The 19,399-nt window shown below is 46.7% G+C and overlaps 1 protein-coding gene across 4 annotated transcripts in view; it reads right to left on the reverse strand.

Moving 5' to 3' along the window:
• LOC135897427 (platelet binding protein GspB-like) overlaps window positions 1–19,399 on the reverse strand; it is a 218,656-nt gene that overhangs the window by 42,856 nt on the left and 156,401 nt on the right. Inside the window, exons 9-13 of one of the 4 annotated variants that reach the window (XM_070530920.1) lie at window positions 17,708–18,309; window positions 14,824–15,407; window positions 14,026–14,200; window positions 11,451–11,552; window positions 8,860–9,123 (exon numbers count right to left, since the gene is read on the reverse strand). In XM_070530920.1, the coding sequence (XP_070387021.1) occupies window positions 8,860–9,123; window positions 11,451–11,552; window positions 14,026–14,200; window positions 14,824–15,407; window positions 17,708–18,309 (1,727 nt within the window). Of the gene's footprint in view, window positions 1–8,859; window positions 9,124–11,450; window positions 11,553–14,025; window positions 14,258–14,823; window positions 15,408–17,707; window positions 18,310–19,399 lie in introns of all 4 variants that reach the window. The other 3 variants (XM_070530921.1, XM_070530918.1, XM_070530919.1) reach the window with 3 other exon arrangements.

Below are 19,399 nucleotides of genomic sequence, written 5' to 3' on the forward strand. Positions count from 1 at the left end.
CAGGACTTTCTTTTTGTCAGGGGCGGCCCATGCCTCAATCAGTCTATGCAAAAGAAGAAAGACAACGAACTTCTGGAAATACGTCACTTGTGAAAACGAATTCCCAAAAGTTCGTCGATTTTTTTTCTGCATTCAATGACTGCCAGTAAGTGCTAAAAACAAATTTGTTGTCAAGAATGGTTTTACATACATAAAGACAGCTGTTTTATATACTCCGCGTACAGTATTTGCGTAACACTGCACAACAAGTTCGCAACGACGACGTGAAAAAAAGAAAGATGCATGGTACAATACAGATGTACCGAACGGGATTGTCAGGGTACACAGCACAACTTCCCTGTGAGCCAAGGCGTCATCGTAAAGCGTGTGCTAACAAGCTAGGTGGTGCCTTGAGGTAATGCCTTGAAGAAATATAGGGCACGGAACTACATATTAGGAATGGTCAAAGTATTGGATATTGGCGCCAAGGTTAAAGAGAAAGCGATACGAAAAGAAAAAGGCAAGGCGGTTAACCTGAACGGAAAATTAGGTTTGCTACCTTGCACTCAGGAATGAAGGAGCGGGATGTAGAAAGACAAGACAAGACAGACAGACAAGACAAGACAACACAGTCAGACAAGACAGACAGACAGACAGACAGACAGGCAGACAGACGTTCACGATCACCGCACGTTAATATCAAAGTACAGGATCAGATACAGTACAGCGAACACCAATGAACCCTAGAAGAGCCTTGTGCAGGTTATTTATTTATTTATTTATTGATGGGCGATGGCTCATGAGGTATGCATTCCAAAATGTGTGTGTGTGTGCGTGCGTGTGTGTGTGCGCGTGTGTGTTTGTGTGTGCGCGTGTGTGTGTGTGTGTGCGTGCGTGTGCGTGTGCGCGTGTTTGCGTGTTTGTGTGTGTGCGTGTGTGTGTTTGCGTGCGTGCGTGCGTGCGTGCGTGCGCGCGCGTGCGTGTGCGTGCGTGTGCGTGTGCGTGTGTGTGTGTGTGTGTGTGTGTGTGTGTGTGTGTGTGTGTGTGTGTGTGTGTGTGTGTGTGTGTGTGTGTGTGTGTGTGTGTGAATGCGTGAGCAAGCAATTCTACGCAATCGAGGAAACTCATAAGAACATCGATGGAATGCAGAAACGAGTCATTGCTGGACGGAGGAAACAGAAACATTTAAAAAATACAAAAATAGAAATACAAACACAAATACAAATCCATCATCGTGAATACTCTTGCGAGAATATGTGGACCTTTCTGCGGACCAAATTTGAATCATGAAGTAAGGAATATATATTTCGTGCGTCTGAATAAGAAAGTAAAAGACAATATTAAAAATCTCAGTGGTTGTTACGTCTCAACACCACAAAGGTGTTAACTGGACGTTTGCCACAAGCCGAACACCCGCCCATCCATCAGCGCCTATCCAGACGCCAGCACAGCGCGGACACCGACTCTTGACGGGTCCAAAAAAAGGCCACCGCCCCACCATTACCTGGCAGCCTGAGCTAAGGATGAAAGGAGGACCTCATCCAATGCTGCCAAACAACGACGGTGACCTGGGATGCACAGGTTGCTGTCCTGCCGCTCATTTCATACCATCGGGCTTTAGAAGCGGGGTTACCGCGAAGTGTTACGAATATGGGCGTGGTATCGCAATGGATGCGACGATTGTTATTTGCTGCTGGACAGTCTTCAGATAACGTAGTCGATTCGACTAGGGAAGACGACGGGATTAAAAACGGAGACTTTTGGAGCAGTAGACAGAGGTTCCTGATGTGAACTCGGACGTCTAGCTTGCCCCTGGAGGGAGTGGGCTTCCGTAACTGAAGCCGTGTAACTGAGCCAATAAAGCATTTTTCCTTCATTCCTACAGCCTGACCTAGCTATCGATGGGCTTGGTGGGTTCCTTGCCCTAACGCCGCCTTAAGACGCAACAAGGTGTTTCTTGCACTATTAAAAAAAGAAGTCGCAGTTTCGTTTGACAGGCGAAGCATCGATTGCGATGGCAAATTAGTAGACAGCTATACGAAGTAAGGATAGGAGCTGTATCGGCCCTGTAAACTTGGAAAAATTCACTTACTAACTAAATCAACAATCATGGTGCCGGCGCGCACAGGCAAACATGAACACGTCACACTCGATGACCGCAGATCGACACTCGCTGTCAAAACGTTGGCGTGACGAAGCGCGGCAGCAGCAGCGAGCGAAGTTACATTCGTGCTGTATATCGCTTCAACGCAATTCGACTGGCGAGAACACAGCACGCACAAAGCTATATATATGAGCCGTCTGCACACATACAGTCTACAGATCGCTTTCAACATAGGGCGCGCGCGGCCGCGGAATACGCGGGTGCGGCCAGAGTATAACGACCCTGCTGCAGGGGAGACGTACGGCATTACTGCACAGAGGCACCAGTTGCGGAGCAAGCGCGTGAAGTAGCCAACCTCTGCTAGATAATTTACACAAATATAATAAGGATGGCTCACCTTTGGACAGCTTACGAACTTGTTTAATCGGTTTAGGCAAAGCTACTGATTATTTGGGCAATCTTGTCATGTTTGCATATCTTTAAAACGATGTGCAGTGCTGCAGTGTTACGGCTTTGCTCCTTCGACGAACACGGCACCTTGCCTGCATCTCATGACGTGCTGCGCCTGCGTTTCATTGCCGTCGTTGTCATGGTGAGGTGTAATTACATTTCAGCTGTTTCTCAATTACAAACTTTCCAGCAGACCGGATGTTTACTTCTGAATGGTATCGAATGTATAAAATGATGTGAATAAGCATTTTTTTTTAATTGAGTGGGCTCCCAACAACCATTGCTCAAGAATGCGAAAACGCTCGGTACTGCATCGAAAACCTGTAGTTAAGCGGCCGCATAAGAATAAATTTAACAACTGACCAACATTCAGCGAAGAAAGGAAGCGTCCGTCCGGAGTTAACGTTTTGACAAAGGCCCGTGTCTCCCTCAATGCCCTCGTGAAGCTTTATATAGTTGCGAACACATAATTGCGACCAGGTGCCTGTTCAAAATGTTGGCTCTGGGCGGAGACTTCCTTTGTTGTCCGTAGTTGACCACTCCAACATCTTCGTCACCTTCCTTCTTTGGGCTAATCAATTTCGCAAGTGCTGCACAGTTTCGCACGCGTGTCTATGTGAATGCAAGTTGTCACAAAAATAATACAGCGTTATCGATACAAACGCCGCGATTTTGTAGCGATGCCTTCTGCTCAATTCTATGCCACTCTTACCATCCACCGTATATGGCCGGCTGATCGCATTGATAACGCGGGCAGAGCGCCGTTTTGACCACTGACGAAGCGAGAAAAGCGCGTCAAGCAATAGCATCGTAAAAAACAAAGCTACAAAATGGCGGCCCAAGAAATTTCATTTCGTTTTTTTTCAGTGTTTTTCCCACCGTGGAGAATAAATAAAACAACGGAATTTCATCACTCAACTAATCCTGCTAATATAGTCTAATTTAATCGAATAGCACTGGGCTATTTGTTCATCAGTTTTGTAAGCTAGCCGGTAGGTGCCCTTCAACCGAAGGAATTAAACTTCACTCCGATGTAAAATAGGAAACCATCCACTCCAATACTTCTATCTAGTCAACTTCTATCTAGTGCGACAGCCTCTGAATCATTGTTTTACCTTATCCTCCCATTAATAAGTCCTCTTTCTCCTGCCCTGTGTATGTAATGCCACAAGACGAGTGCAATTCTGTTTAACCTAAATCTCCCTGCCTATAGGGAGCTACACAGCTTGCATGAAGCTTTCCTCTCTCTTTCATGTCTTTTTTTCTTTTTTCTGGAAGAACTAGTAATCAAATCAAAACAGGGATGTTGCGTGTTAATGATGTTGGTGCACGCAGGTGTTCCTGACCCTCCCTCCCCCCCCCCCCCCCAACGAATGCGTGCTCGCGTGTTACTTCGTGAATTCGCTCTTTCCCAAAACTTTTGCAAGCTGAGCATTTACCTTTTGAAGCAGCATGTTGAAAGCAAAGCGAACTTGCTTTGATATACCGGGCGTTCAAAATTAAGCTTTATGGTTTTCTTAAAATTAGGCACTGGGAGGCACGCGAAGACCACCTGTGCAAATAAGTTATGTGGCCAGGGAGACACAAAGTGAGCTTATAATTATCGCTGTCAGCTGACTAATTACCTAAAATTTAATATTTTAATTTTTATTGACTGCAGTATAAGTGTGTATGTTTGTATTCAGTAGTGAAAGGGAGTCATGTTTCCATACAGTTTTGCCTGGAAAAATTCTTCTAGAGTGTCTCTGCTCCAAGATATCCGACTCCAAATTTTAATTGTCGTTCGCATGATTGCGCATGCAAGAGAGTGAGGATCGGCGCAAAGATCCTCCCTGGTGTGACGCGGCTGTTGCGTGCGGCGTGTAGTATTACAACAGGGCGGAGGCATAGGCAAAGATGATAGCTGTTCCCCTTCCCTTCAGAGCTGGCGAAATCAAGATGTTACAGCGCGGTGTGCCGTGCAGCTGTTGCTCTTGATTTCAATAAAACGTACAGTAGTTGGAAATCAGCAGGCACTTTATTTGCGCAGCCCAGGCAAGGACCATGCCCGCTCGCCTATAGTCACCATTACGCACGCGCTCTGCCCTCCGGCTTCTCCGCTCTCGCCATTATCTCGGCATGGCAGCTGCCGCCATCGTTACAGGCTGTGCGGTCGCGTGTTACGAAAGCAGTTCCGGGTTCTTCGATTTTTTATTTCGCCAGCCGAGAGGGCAAGGGGGACAGTTATCTTTGCCAATGCCTCCGCCCCGTTGTCTGGCCAAACGCCGCACGCAACAGCCGCGTCACATCAAGGAGGAGCTCTGCGCCAATCCTAACTCTCTTGCATGCGTAATCATGCCAACGACAATTAAAATTTAGAGTCGGATATCTCTGAGCACAGACACGCTAAAAGAATTCTTCCAACTGATACTGTGCAGAAACACGACTGCCTCTAACTTTTCAATACAAACATACCCACATACTGCAGTCCAAAAAGTTAATTATTCAATTTTAGTTAAGTGGACTGCTGACAGCGATAATTATCATCTTATTTTGTGCCCCCCTGGCCACATAACTTATTTGCACAGGTGGGGAAAGATTAGTACGTGGGTTTGAGGAGAGACCTGAGCGATCCTTATGTTAAGTTACTGGCATACACCACAGAACTCTAAGTGTCGTTTATACAGCCTCGACCCATCACTGAAACTTAAGTTACCAGCGAACCTTTCGCGACGTGACGCAACACTGCTGTGTCGGCTGTGGGTGGGAGTAGCATTCACCAACTCCTACAGCTATCGTGTTGGAATGGCGGACTCACCAATGTGCGCTAAGTGCAAGTGTGAAGAGACCATCAGTCATCTTCTGTGTCACTGTTCTCGCTTCGATAATCAACGTGAGACTCTCCGGTGTGCCTTGAGCAGACTGGATGACAGGCCATTTACGGAAACGAAGATCTTGGGAGCCTGGCCTCACAGTTCATTAGCCGAGAAAGCAGTTCGAGCGCTTTTTCACTACCTGAACGCACCAGACTTGAGTTCCCAACTATAGACATCCTACCCCTAACTTTTCTCTCTCTCTCTTTCACTCCCCATTCCCCTCCCCACGTGTACCGTAGCAAACTGGGCTCAGTCTGGTTAACCTCCCTGCCTTTCCTTCTTCCATTCTCTCTCTCACTCTCTCTCGCTCTGTCTTCGGTGGTCTTCGCGTGCCTCCCAGTGCCTAAATTTAAGAAAACCATAAAGCTTAATTTTGAACACTTTGTAGTGGTTATATGGGAAATATTGGCAACTTTCGTTAAAAAAACCTCAGCTTTGGTTTAGCAGTAAAACAGCTTATCGCTAATTTCGTTGCAGCTTAGACGAACATGCAGACGTTAGTACAAACCAAGATCCAACTATATTATAGTAATGTTACTTGGCTAATTACTGCGCTTAAATGTATTCCTATGTACTTCAAAACGCTTTCTGAAAAAAACATACATTGGACTTGTTTCCGGTAGTCACATTAACCCCAGAATTCAATTCAGGGGTTACGTTGTGCTATTTGTCCTGAGGGCTGTTGTGGTCACGAACTTGAAAACGTTTAAAAAATGCATCAGTAAATAAACTGTGAAGACAGGAGAGGCGCCATTTTAACCTTACACAAATACTTCTATAGGGCGCAAAAAGGCGGTTTCGCACCTCCTCTGTGATTGTCCTCCTTTCAACGTACAAATAAAAGCGCTCTGCACCACGCTCGACGCGCTTGACAGCCACCTCCTCACGAAAAAGGGAATTCATGAACCCTGGTTCCAGCCGACGTCAGCCGGAGTTGGTTTGAAAACACTGGTGTAATTTCTTTCCGTTGTTTTTTAGCGTCTTTACTGAAAGAAGAACTGCAGTCGTTGTCAGGTGTCTTTCTCGTGCTTGTGCGGACAGATCCTTTTAATATCTTCTCCTCTTTTTTTCTTCTTCTTTTCTGCCCTTTCCTCTTCCCCGCGAGCAGAGTCGCCAACTGGACAATTACTTTCGTTAACCTCCGTTTTTCATCTCCTATTTCCCGTCTCTCTCTCTTTCTCGTTCTCTCTCTTGGACAATGGCCACGGTATCTGCTGCAGCAAAAAGTGAGCATATTAATATATGTTTCAGCGAACAAAGTGTAGATTGGTGTTTGTGATAAGTGGGTTTGCATAGCCATGTATGCAGTGACGGCATTTTCTTACTGTATTGCGGCCTCAGCTTTGAGCGACATGTACGTCTGCACATAATACCCTTGTTAAACACACTGACAGCTCCTGCACCAAAGATTACATAAATAATCTAAAGTATGTCTCGCATTTGGTGCAATGACATGTACAGCAGTTAAACGTTAACAGAACGCTCTGTCGTACAGCGTGCTGATGTTTAGCAGCATTATCTTTACTGCACTTTCTCCATTAACTTATTACGCTGTAGAAAACAATAGCTAGAATTAGCCGAGATATTTCCTACCTCAGTCACTCCATAGCAATAACGAATTCATAACAGAACAATTTAAAAACATATTCCCCATATCCTTTTGAGGCAGGAACTGGCTCGTATTCATACATCAGAGAGTCAGCACGGATTCAGGCGTGGCTTTTCTACCCCTACGCAGTTACTTCATATGACCAACGAAATACTGGCAATCTTGGATCAAGGTGGGCAGGTAGACATTCTTTTTTTAGATTTCGAGAAAGCCTTCGATCGGGTTTCACACAAAAAAAAATGATGATACAGCTAAACAGCATCATACGCAACGAACAAATTTTGCGTTGGCTTGATTCGTACTTGACGCATCGAAAACAATTTGTCAGCAGAGGTGCTTAGAACTCATCGCTCGCCTCTGTACTTTCGGGCGTTCCACAGGGCTCGGTTTTAGGGCCACTTCTTTTTCTTATCTACCTAAATGACCTGGCTTGCAAATTTTCCGTGCGTTGCCGCTTTTTTGCGGACGATTGTATTGTTTATTCGAGCATTCAATCTGTGGATGACCAATCTAGCTTAACTGACTATGTATTAGCAATACACGACTGGTGTATCCAGTGGCATATGACCCTAAACATCTCGAAATGCGCGCACATGGTTATTACACGTAAAAAAAATCCGCTAATTTGCACTTCCACGGTAAATAATATGGATATTAAACAGGTAGAGGAATTCACATATCTTGGAATTACAATTGATTCCAAGATGAGCTATACCGCTTACGTTAGGTATGTTTCTGCGGCAGCAATGAAAAAGTTATGGTTATTAAAGAACCGTTTAAAAAACTGCACTAGTGCTACCAAATTAACCGCATATAAGACAATTATTAGGCCAACACTCGAGTATGCAGATATAGTCTGGGACCCTCACACAAAGGCTGGTACAGACATTATCGAAAGAGTACAAAAAAAAAGCTCTTAGATTTATCTACAATGCTTACAATTGGCGCATTTCAGTCACCTCTTTAAGGTTGCGATCTGGGCTCCAGACACTAGAAACTCGTCGCAAAATGCACCGTCTACAAGCAATGTCTAACATAGTTAACAACCACACTAAAATGAGATTTGACAACTACATGCAATTTAACAAATCGCGACTGACCAGAGGTAAGCACAATCAAACAATATTATTGCCGCGTGCTAGAACAAACGCATATCTTTATTCCTTCCTGCCCAAGACAATTCGGGAATGGAACACTCTTCCGCAAAGCGTGGTCAATTCAGCCACTCCAGATTCCTTCTTATCTGCAGTACAGACGTGCTTGTAATGTCAAGCATACATTGTACCTTTGCTTGTTACATATTCTGATGACTCTTTTATTACGCCTTTCCTCATAGCAGCAATGTGACGGCATCATCGTATTTCTTTTGTGTATTTGCATATGTTTACTTTGCCTATTAGGCTGTTTTTTGTTTTTTTTTATTTTTATATTTATTTTATCCCCTTGAGGAAAAAGTTTGAAATCACGTGATGTTTCTACCACTCCTGCCTGGGCTTCCAAATGGAAGCCGGCAGTATTCTGAAATAATAAAAAAAAATATCAGTGAAACGTTACTGCACATTTCAAACACCGCTGTCGCTCCGCAGCTAATTGATATCTAAAATTTAGTACAAATGAGTACATATCTGTGAGACACGCGGCATGAAGATGCTTAAGCACATAAAAATATATATTGGTGTTAGCCTATTAATAGGCTCTTCATAGTGAATAGCCTCAGTACGACGTTAGCCATCATTTCTGAAGAAAACGTCTGCAGTTATTCGTACAGGCGAAACTTGGTGTCTTGGTGCAAAGACTAGCGGGGCACCAGACGCCAAGGTAGCGAAAGGCAAAGGGAGAAGAGTGCAAATGGCGCATTGTACCATTCTCTGGCGGTTCTCGACGCACTCGGTGACGGCAGCCCAGATGTTGCCCTTCTGGCGACGCAGCGCGTTCTGGGCCTCGCTGACGGACACGATGCCGATGGTGTTTTCTCGCCGGTCGTGGCCGTAGTTTGTGGCCAGCGTCACCACAGTCTCCGTCATGTTCTGCCAGTTGTCCCGCAACCAGTTGATGGGGTTGTCATTGCCGCAGTGGTTCATTGCCACCTGCAGGTCATCGGCTGTGAAGCCGCGCTGTTCAGCTTCCTGGGCGGAACGGACACAAAAGGAAACTTTTTTGAAACACCTCAAGGCATGCAATAATTGCGGGATTTACAGTGTAGTTAGGGCTTCTAGTGTAATCATTGACCGGGATGGATAAATAGAAACAAAAAATTACCGACGATTACGTTACTTCCTAATGCGAAATTTGAGCGCAGCAAATAAGCTGTTTCACCTTTTCGATAGATTGAGGCAAAGAAATCGAGCAACACATGTATGCGCTATCACAGAATTTTTTTTTATTTTTCACACGTATTCCTTTAACAAAGACTCCACTAACAGTTCTTGACAGTCATGAAGGAAGCTTTGTGGTCGGAGAAATAGACTGATATATGTTCGACTTGGTACACCAATGCTTGATTCTCAAAGACGAGATCTATACAAGTGCCTCGCAAGGTTGTCACAGCCGTGGGACGCGTTACGAGCGAGAGGAACGGGATGTTCTCCCGCATAAGTGTTAGGAAATTGCTGTTTGTCTTTATGTCAACATTAAAGTCCCCCACTACTAACATCGGTGTGGATCGATGGACGGTTAATGCGAGTTGCAGGAAGTGCACGACGTCTTTCGTGAGTGCGGTAGCGGACTCACGAAAGCGGTATCAGTCGGTCGCTGCTAGCGCTGGGGGGATGAAAGGGGGGCGGAGCTGGTTATGAGGCCGACGATAACGCCGACGACGACGCGAAACCCAGGAACGGACGCCAAAGAGCCATTTGTGTAGCCAGCCCTCCTCCACAGTCTCTCCTCCTCCCTTCCATCATCCTCCCTCGCCCGGAGAGCCGACAGCGCGCATGCGCGGCGGCGGAGCAGATTCGTCGGCGAGCTGGTTACGAGGCTGACGACAACGCCGACGACGACGCCGACGACGACGCGAAACCCAGGAACGGACGCCAAAGAGCCATTTGTGTAGCCAGCCCTCCTCCACAGTCTCTCCTCCTCCCTTCCATCATCCTCCCTCGCCCGGAGAGCCGACAGCGCGCATGCGCGGCGGCGGAGCAGCAGATTCGTCGGCGAGCTGGTTACGAGGCCGACGACAACGCCGACAACGCCGACGACGACGATGACGCGAAACCCAGGAACGGACGCCAAAGAGCTGCGCTCTAAAAATTCGCAGTTCCGCCCGAAAGGCGAAGCATCGATTGCGATAGCAAATTAGTAGATAGCTATACGAAGCAAGGATAGTAGATTTATCGGCCGCATAAACTTGTAAACATTCGCCTACTAAATAAAGTAACGAGCACGGTGTCAAGCGCACACAGGTAAACATGTACACATCTCGCTCGATGACCGTGGAAACTGGCTGTGAACACGCTGTAGATAACAAGTAGCGAAACTGGCTTTTCTTAATAGTCGTTGAGTGACTTCAGACACTCTCCAAAGCACTCAAGGTGAATGCAAGCTATTCTATTGAACAAATGATATCAGAGCCGGCGACAAGCATTAAAGTTGAAAAGGAAACGAAAATACATTCCGTCTACTGCCTGCTTCACAACAGTTCTTTAATTCTTTTGAGAAATTTTATTAATTTACGTTATAGTATTTCACTAATAATAATAATAATAATAATAATAATAATAATAATACTTTATTGATGACTTCAGAAACATACAGTGCAAGAATCGGGCCTGCCAAAGCCATGATGTAAGTTTTAAAACTTTCACACTACAATCATTGTTGATACGACGAGCTTTCGTAAAACCGCTCTCTTCCTTCGCTAGTCCGCTTGCAAAGCATTGAAGATGAAGCTGCACTGGCTAAATTCCATTCTACAAGAATTGCCCATAAGAGGTTCGCCTGGACGTTGTCGGGTTAGACCATTTTCTATTTTTTATTCTCTATTTTATTCGAAAAGCGATCTGATGAAGATAGTCGCTGTTCTGGGTAAATAACTCTACAACTTTGCTAGAAGTATACTTTATTAAACCGATCAACAGAGGATGGACAAGCGATACGACATGGTGGAGCCAACTTTCGACGAGCGGACTTCATAAGGTAATTGCCCTCGTCGTAACGTTGGCTCCAGCCTGACGCTTCCCTTGTTCGTATCGCTACTGATCAATTTAAGTATCCGTTTTCTTGGGAACATTTTGTTTGTCCTTAGTTATTCACTGAAATAAATACAGCAAATCAAGGACGCATCTTACAGTTTTGAGGCCTGCTCTGTTTGACGCCGAAGCGAGAAAAATGTTGAGGCAAGAAGAAAAACAGCAAGTTGAATAAATCGAACGTTACGTTCTATTGTGAAGCGAAGTCAAACATTGCCGAAAGCGTTCTTCGGACATTCTGAACGGTTCTTCTCTTTGCGTTGACGCACCCGAATGAGGCGGACCAGCTCAAGGCCCTGCGTGCGCATCTGCTCCTGCTTGCGTTGCTGCACCAGCTCCTCCAGGCTGAGGTAGTAGTCCTGCTTCCTGCCCTGCGTACGGATGTCATCAACAGCAGCACACGTCACATACCGAGTGTCCCACGTAACTTGAGCCAAACATTCAGAAATATGAAAATGCCACGCAGCTGGACAGAACCAAGGCACCATTGTTTGCCATTGCTTGGAGATACTCATTTTGTTTGTTTTTTTTTGCATTCTGCCTAATACATAATTATTCTTAATTGCTTATCGTCTTCTCAAATGTGATATTTAGATGAAAAGTGTAAATGAGAAAATTGTAGAGCAACATGGAAAACTCCCGATACAGCTTTCTGAGGCTCAATATGGGCTACGTAAAAGTGATTTTTTCAAGCATGAGAGAAGGCCGCTATTACACGAAAAATTGCCGCGCGACTGGCCGCTCGAGGCACTTTGCGTGTATTCGCGGGCTTCTCTCATGGGAAACATCACCTTGATTCCGTACAGCAACGTGGCATTTCCGTATTTTTAAAGTTTGGCTCAACTTACGTGGGACACCATATATACACATCATGCCGTAGAATGTTCATACTAAAAAGTTTCCATCGCTAGCACCTTCAGATGAAGTGGTGAATCGAGCTATTATTTTGGAAAGACATTCCGATATCATCGCAAGGAAAGGCCGCAGTAAACTATCATTTCTGCATGGGAAACAATCGGACATATTTCCGTGACATGCACAACTCATTCGCAATAATACTTATGCTATTAAATTGGTCCTGGCGGCACTTCTATCGCACATCTGCGGCTCCTTTGCTTAAAACTTGACGCAACTCTTATGGGAGCAAGTTAAAGAAGGCACGTTTCCGGAATATTCATATCTGTGGGCTCAATCTCAGGTTGTTTCAAATCCGTCAAAAAAAGAGAGACCACGAGACAAAAAAACAATATTGCTCGTTGAAGCATTAACTCATTTGAACAGAGAAAAGGCGCAGCCGCTGCTTTTCGTTTGGTGCGCTGCTTATGCCGCTTCTGTTTCTGCTGACAAGCACAAGCTGGGCACAGTTGGAGTATTCTCTTCCGAAAGATTACATCCAGTAGTGATAAAGCGCCGCGATGTGCGTATACGCATGCAGGGACGCTATAACGTAAAACTATTCCAAACTTTTCTATTCCAATTCTGCTATCAGCCTTCCACGATTGGTCAAAAACTTTTTTCGACCACCCCCACTTCACCTGTCTGTCACGCGACGTCACAAATACCGCGATACCTCCCCATCTGATATGATGTGTACACACTGAGTATGCATGATTTGACAGAAAAAAGAAAAACAGTTATTTCTGATTCGACCCCTTTTCGCCATTAGCCCTCGGCTATTGGAATAAGTTTTCGGGCTGCACCCACTTCACCTGCTTGTCACGCGACGTCACAAAACCGCAAGAACTCACCGCGTCAAAGTGACGTGTACGCGATAGATGCATTAATATGCCGAACAAAACTGAATTTTCTTCGGAATAGCCGCAGGCTGCCCCGTTCAAAAAGGAATAAAAGATGGCAGCCGCCAATCGCTCAGACGCTCGCTACTCGCACCTGCCGGAGAGCATGGGTGTATTTGCGTATAATAAAACTTCTTGCGTTGCCATGTAACATTTTCGAACACTTTCGGCACGTTTACCCCCTCATTCTGCCAACTCTTCTTTGCTGAGAGTCCGTTTTAACGTCATTCTTGAGCTTCCGTTGCATGCCGCCGCGATTTTTGACCAGCCACCACAAGCTAAGCAAGGAAAAGCCGACCAACCGTAGACGCCGGCACCACCCTCTTCATCCGGTTATCGACTTTCAGTGCAGTGGCTCGGCCACATCGAATCCCTCTCCTCTTGAGCGTTTTCCTCGCCTCTTGTCAGCCAATTATATACGACAAGCCACTCAGTGTAGGCAATGTTATTCGTTTTTCAAGCAAACAAAAGTGACCTCCTATGAACGAGGAGAGCGCTTGATTGGTCTGTTCAGGCAACCCTGCTGGTGACCGCCCGTTGCTTGCGTTGGTGGTTACGCAAATTTGACGTCAGGAGATTGGAATAGAAACATATTGGAATAGTTTTACGTTATAGGGCCCCAGTAGTAAGCCGAAGCTTTCGTGGCCAATAGCCGCTTCTGGACATTCAACAGTAAGTTTCATTCGTATAGCACCGAATAACACCACGCGAGTTCCTTCATTCAGGTGCTGCACTACTCTACTTGTAAAGCTGGGTGTATACATATACATAGGTAAAGTTTTCTCTTTCCTTGCACCAGCGCATCAAGCTGCGCAGTGTCGGCAGAGCGTCGATCCTGCTGGCTTGTGGCCTGGCTGCCAGTAACGATGGTGATTCTTTGTAGACATTTCAGCAAAACGAAGACCTGGTGCTGTTAATTGCTTTTTTTTTCTCTAGCCCGTTCCTAAATTCAAATAGAACTACAGATTAAGTCGACCTTCTCAAAACGAATACCGGTAACCACAGCATGAACTCACGCACGCCAAAGGAAAACCGGCCGAGCACGTACCTCCGAGATGTAGCTGCTGGATGTGGCGCCGACGAGTGAGGACGCGTCGTCGTCCTTCCTGTTGCTCTCCAGGCCAAACGGGCGGTCGAACTCCGCCAGCGAGCCGTGCCTCGCGATGCCCCTGCGCACCGGCGACGCGTCCGACATATCGCTGTGCAGGGAGGACCGACTGTGGCTGCGGTACAGGCGGCCCTCTGGTTCCGTGTTTTGCAGAGACGTCTTCGAGAGGGTCCTTGCACGAGGCGTGCGAGCGCAGTTTCAGCAGCAGGCCAGTGCTCGGCCCTAATATTGCAGTGAACCCGTACTGTACGTTCTCTCTTTTGTCCCGCTTCTAGAGTGCCATAATATCGGGGATGCCGCTATTTACTTTTCGTTCGCCACTCATCTGTTCCTTGTACTTTTGATAAAACTTGGTCTTAGAGGACCGGCGTTTTTTCTTCCCTGTGTTAAGCGAAAAAACATACATGCATACACTTTACTATGTACTCGTAACATTCAGAACTCGCGACACTGTTGCTGTAGCTGTTTACGGGAAGTTCGTGTACTATGAACTGCTGTGCTATGAACGACTCATCCTCTTATGAAGACAGATTTTATGATATTTCGGACAATTGATGCGAAAAGTTTGCAGTTATTTCAGCATTAAATTTTGCCTTGCGTAGCGCAGTTAGTGCAGAAGCACTTAGCTTTCCGGAAGCGAAAAAACTGAGTAGTTAAGCAGTTGTTAATGGTTCAGTGCAAAATTAGTTCAATATACGCAATATCAGGACGGCAGCCTGAAGCGCCTACACTGCGCACCTGATCAGGTTACCGATGCGCGTGCCCCTGGGGCCCGCTTGTGCGCCCTTTGGTTGCAGGAATGCTGGCCGGGATTGGTCCAGGGACTGCGCCTTCGCCTCGGCGAAGACCCGGCGGCGCTCCTGCCTGTCCTGCTGGGCATCCGACAGCGGCGACGACGTTGAAGGATCCGTGAAGTCCTCAGTGTCTGTAGCTACCGACGCCTTATACAAAACTTTCGGTCTCACACTCTGCATAGTCACTCCCGACGTCATGTCCGGCGGCAAAGAGTCACTCGCGGCCGGACTGTGCTCGCTGCCCATTGACATGGTCTGGCTCGACGAGTGGCACTGTTGGACGTTTGATTGGTAAGTAGAAGCTGCTTGCACCCCTGTGGCGATCGCATTTACGTTGGCGGAAGGCGACGACGCTGCTTCGGCGCCGAGTGCCATGGCTTGCCGTGGTGTCATGCTGGAGCTTTCCGTCTCTGCGGCATCTCCTTGGAAATGCTGCACTGTTGGCATTTCGTGCACCACACCGGCGCTCTCTATACGACGGTTTTCTTCGTCTATTCGCATCTGTATTTCGAGGCGCCGGCGAATTTCCTGCGCGTCATTTGAGAAAATAAACAAAACGTCAGTACGGTGTCGATAGTAAGAACAAGATGCCAGATGTTCTTTCTCTGTGGACAAGTGCGGCCCTTCCTGTTCAATATTTTCTTTGTATTAACACGGAACGCGTCAAACTAGAACGTCAGTAGTGAAATTACGTTACTCAACTCGCACCCACCACAAATCCACGGCTTCTGCCCCCCCTGTCCACTTCTTTTCTGGTATCCTAAATTCAGTCAAATTGCGAACAACCAGCGCTTAGCAGCTATCAAAATAAAAACTTACCACGTCATCGAGGACCCATATTTATTCATCCGTTACTTCGACCAGTGGACCACACATTTCAAACCTTCCGGCTCATTTGTACAACACAGGTGAAGAGCGTGAGTGATTGTAATCTGCAAGTGTTTTGAAAGCAAGGAGCATCTATAAACATTTTTTTGAAAAGGTAAGCCCAATCTTTAGATATCACGGGCTTAACGTCCAGAAGCAACACACGGGCTTTGAATTACGCCGTATTATAGATCTGTGGCTGAATTTCGACCCCATATAGGCTTCATTAGCCTGCTTCCTTAGCAAGGTGCGCGAGTGTTATTGCATACCGACTCAATTGTCATGCGACCACCATAGCTAGGAATCGAACCCGCGACCGAGTGGCCAGATGCGGAATGCCATAGCCACTAAGCCACCACTGTGAGTTAGCCCCAGTCTTCTGAATGCTCTCTAAAAGTGTATTTCTTAACTTGGCAAGTACGCGTGCGAGTGAGCGGCAAGACGTGACCTGAACCTTCTCGTTAATTTTTTTGTAGTGCATTAGAGGCATTTAGTGTCGTATGTAGTGACAAACAGCACTACGGGAATCCATTCGGCGCCGAGGCTATGTAAGCTAACTGTATGTTGCTGTGTGTTAATCCTCTCATCCTTTAAATGAAATATGGAAAAAATATAGCACGTTCCGATCACCCTGACTTGTACATTCTTGCAGTACATCAGGACACGTATTTCCATTGATATATTAGAGGCGGACATGTTTAGTGGAGCGCCTCAGGCCTTCCGGCAGAACTAATGGGTGCAAAAAAATGATGCCGGGGCATAATTGGCCTAAAAAAAAGAACAAGAACAAAACCAACAAGTCGGATTCCTGTTGAACTCAAGGTCCGCAACAAGATGCCTGCCCAGCTATTTCGCTGGCAGGACGTATTCCGGAACTAGTCGACAGAGCGGTGTCGTTCTCTGGTGGCTCTTAATGTCGACTGAAGAAAACCTGAGTGCGAAGCACAGCTTAGTTTTTCTAGAGGGCTCTTCTATTGCGGCATAACCAGATATACGTTGAGTAACAATGACAACATTAACAGAGTGCCCTACATACGTGCCAGTCAGCAGAGTCCAAATAACGCGGCAGGCATGTGCGAGCTTTGTAGAATTACGACTCAAAAAACCCTAGCGCAGTTAAGTTCTAAAAGGGGAGGCTGCCGCACCTGGCACGCTCATGGTAAAATCCTCCCAACATTTTCCCAGCAAAGAGGCGTTTCTGATTTCCGTGTAACTCAATCGGGGTGCATTGCTCCTGTACCCTTCTCACTCACTCTCTAAACGCGACGCGGCGAACCACAGCTGTCGCGCGCGCGCCGGCGTTGACCGAACCACCGCTTACAATTAACGCTCACAAATTCATGCGTTTGAGCCTATAGAGGCACATTCAACATGTTATTCCAAGCGTGCAAGATTTCACGCATATATGTGCAACGTTTTAGGCAGAAATGTTCAGCGGTTTCTTGCGCTAAATATACTGTTGAACAGTTGTCTTTAGTGAACCTGTAGCGGATGAACAATATATCCGCATTTTGTAAAGAATCTCAAATGTTCCCATTGATTTTTGAAGGCCTATACAGCCTTCCGAAATTGACCATCGGCCCTTTAACTGCCAATCTATTTCTGCAACTCCTGGCTCATTACTAAGAAAATCCATCCCGCGGCGACCGAGCGTGACTAGTACCACTACTACTGCTACTACTACTATTATTACTACTAGTAGTAGTGGTAGTACTACTACTACTAGTAGTAGTAGTATTACTACTAATACTACTACTACTACTACTACCACTACTACTACTACAACTACTACTACTACTACTACTACTACTACTACTACTACTACTACTACTACTACTACTACTACTACTATTGCCGCTGTTGTTGCTAATGCTGCTTTGCTGCGACTGCTAGTACTAATAAAGAGGATTATCGAGCATACTCCTTTGCGACAGCTGCGGTCCACGACACGTCCCGCTCACCTTCTCCACCTCTTGCTGCTCCTTAATAAACTCGTCCGTGAAGTTCACCTGGTTCTCGTTGTCGGTGTCGGGGCACAGCTTGGCCTCGGGCTTGGGCTCAGCAGGGGCTAACTCGCTGCTCGGAGGATCGGCGTCGCTCTTGGTGGTAGACACCTCGATCTCCTTGTCCGCCAGCGTGTCCTGAAATCCAGCTCTCTTCTTCTGACGCTCCTCGTCGTCAGAAACAGGAGCCGGGGACTCTTCGCGAAACGTTGTCTTGCAGCAGATGAGACAAATGCGCGAACCGGCCTCGTTGATGAAGGTACAGTGCTGGCAGCGCCAAGGCTTCGTCGGATCCCATTTGGGCTGCGACTCTGCGCAGGCATCGGGCGCCGCTTGTTCTAGCGCGGACTGTTCATCGGATGTTTGGGCCCGCTGCTTGTCAGCCTGGTTCGCCACCGCGAGGAGGCGTGCCTGCTGTTGCCTGATGGCTTCGGAATGTTCCCTCTCGGTGGCGGTCTCGCGGGTCTCGGCCTTGTCCGGTGCCTTGACCTCTTCCCGGTCTCGACTGGAAGGTGTGCGGCCTCGGTTCTTTGCCTTCTCACTCGAATGACTCCCACGATCTGCGCGAGAACAAGATGAGAAAGAAAGAAGTTCGTCACCAAAGAGGAGAAAGCCGGAGAGTCCGCGCCTGCTGACTGGCAGGCGCTGCCCGCCGCACGTGTGGTTAGCAAAATAATATGGGCGGACGTTCTACGCGAAACAATCAATCGTTTGGATGTTGGGAAAGCTGGCTATTGTGCAACACGGCAACGACGTACATCTGGATTTAAATTGTAGCACTCCTGTGACTGGCAAGGTGCAGCAGACTTGCCTCTATACTAAAGATTTAATTCTTTTCGCGTGGGTTGAAACGCGACCTAATGTAAAACTTAATTTATCAATAACCGAGGACGGCCGTTTCATGAACTTACTGCCAATACTGTTTTTCTTTTTTTTTGCCAGGAAAGCTGTCCACTCAAAGATCGTAGAGTAGAAAAAGAAGACTTTGTGGCGTTCGTCGCCTTGAAGCGCTAGCGCCAGCTTCTACATAACGTGTCAACATGACACTCCTTTCTTCGTAGGGATTACACAGAGGAAGAACTGTGCATACAGAAATGATAATGTATAGGGAGAAAGGGAGACGAACATGCACTGGGTGCCACTTTCAATCGGCGGCGGATCGAAAGGGAGGCCACGCCGATAACGGTTCAAGTAATTAGTCTATCGTAAAATGACGCTTGTCCAATGCTACTAGTGCTTTACAGCGAAGCTGTTATTTTCTAGGTCGGCTTTTTTGGGTCCGCGTCCGTTTGCAAAAATGTGGGCCGATCCCGGCGGCAGTGCTGGGTCAGGAGCAGTGGCTCTTACCCCCTAAGGCCGAGGCTTCAAGCATTCAACAAAATGAATCGAACAGCGCATATATTCTTTGAAATCACGCATACAGCATACACAACAGCATACGTTTCAATAAAGAACAAGCATAAAACAAACACCCGAACCACATAATTGATGATAAGGCGCTCCTGCTAACAATGCCAAGCACGTAGCGCTCCCCGCAAACGTGTTCCGGTAAGGATTACAGCTGCGTAAGCTGCAGCGACGACGGCAGCTTGCGACGTGGGTAGTGACGTCCCTAGCCTTTCGTATGTAAAAGAACCAGCGTAGCAACTG

The sequence above is a fragment of the Dermacentor albipictus genome, chromosome 1 (assembly GCF_038994185.2).
Source record: "Dermacentor albipictus isolate Rhodes 1998 colony chromosome 1, USDA_Dalb.pri_finalv2, whole genome shotgun sequence".
Lineage (NCBI taxonomy): Eukaryota > Metazoa > Arthropoda > Arachnida > Ixodida > Ixodidae > Dermacentor > Dermacentor albipictus.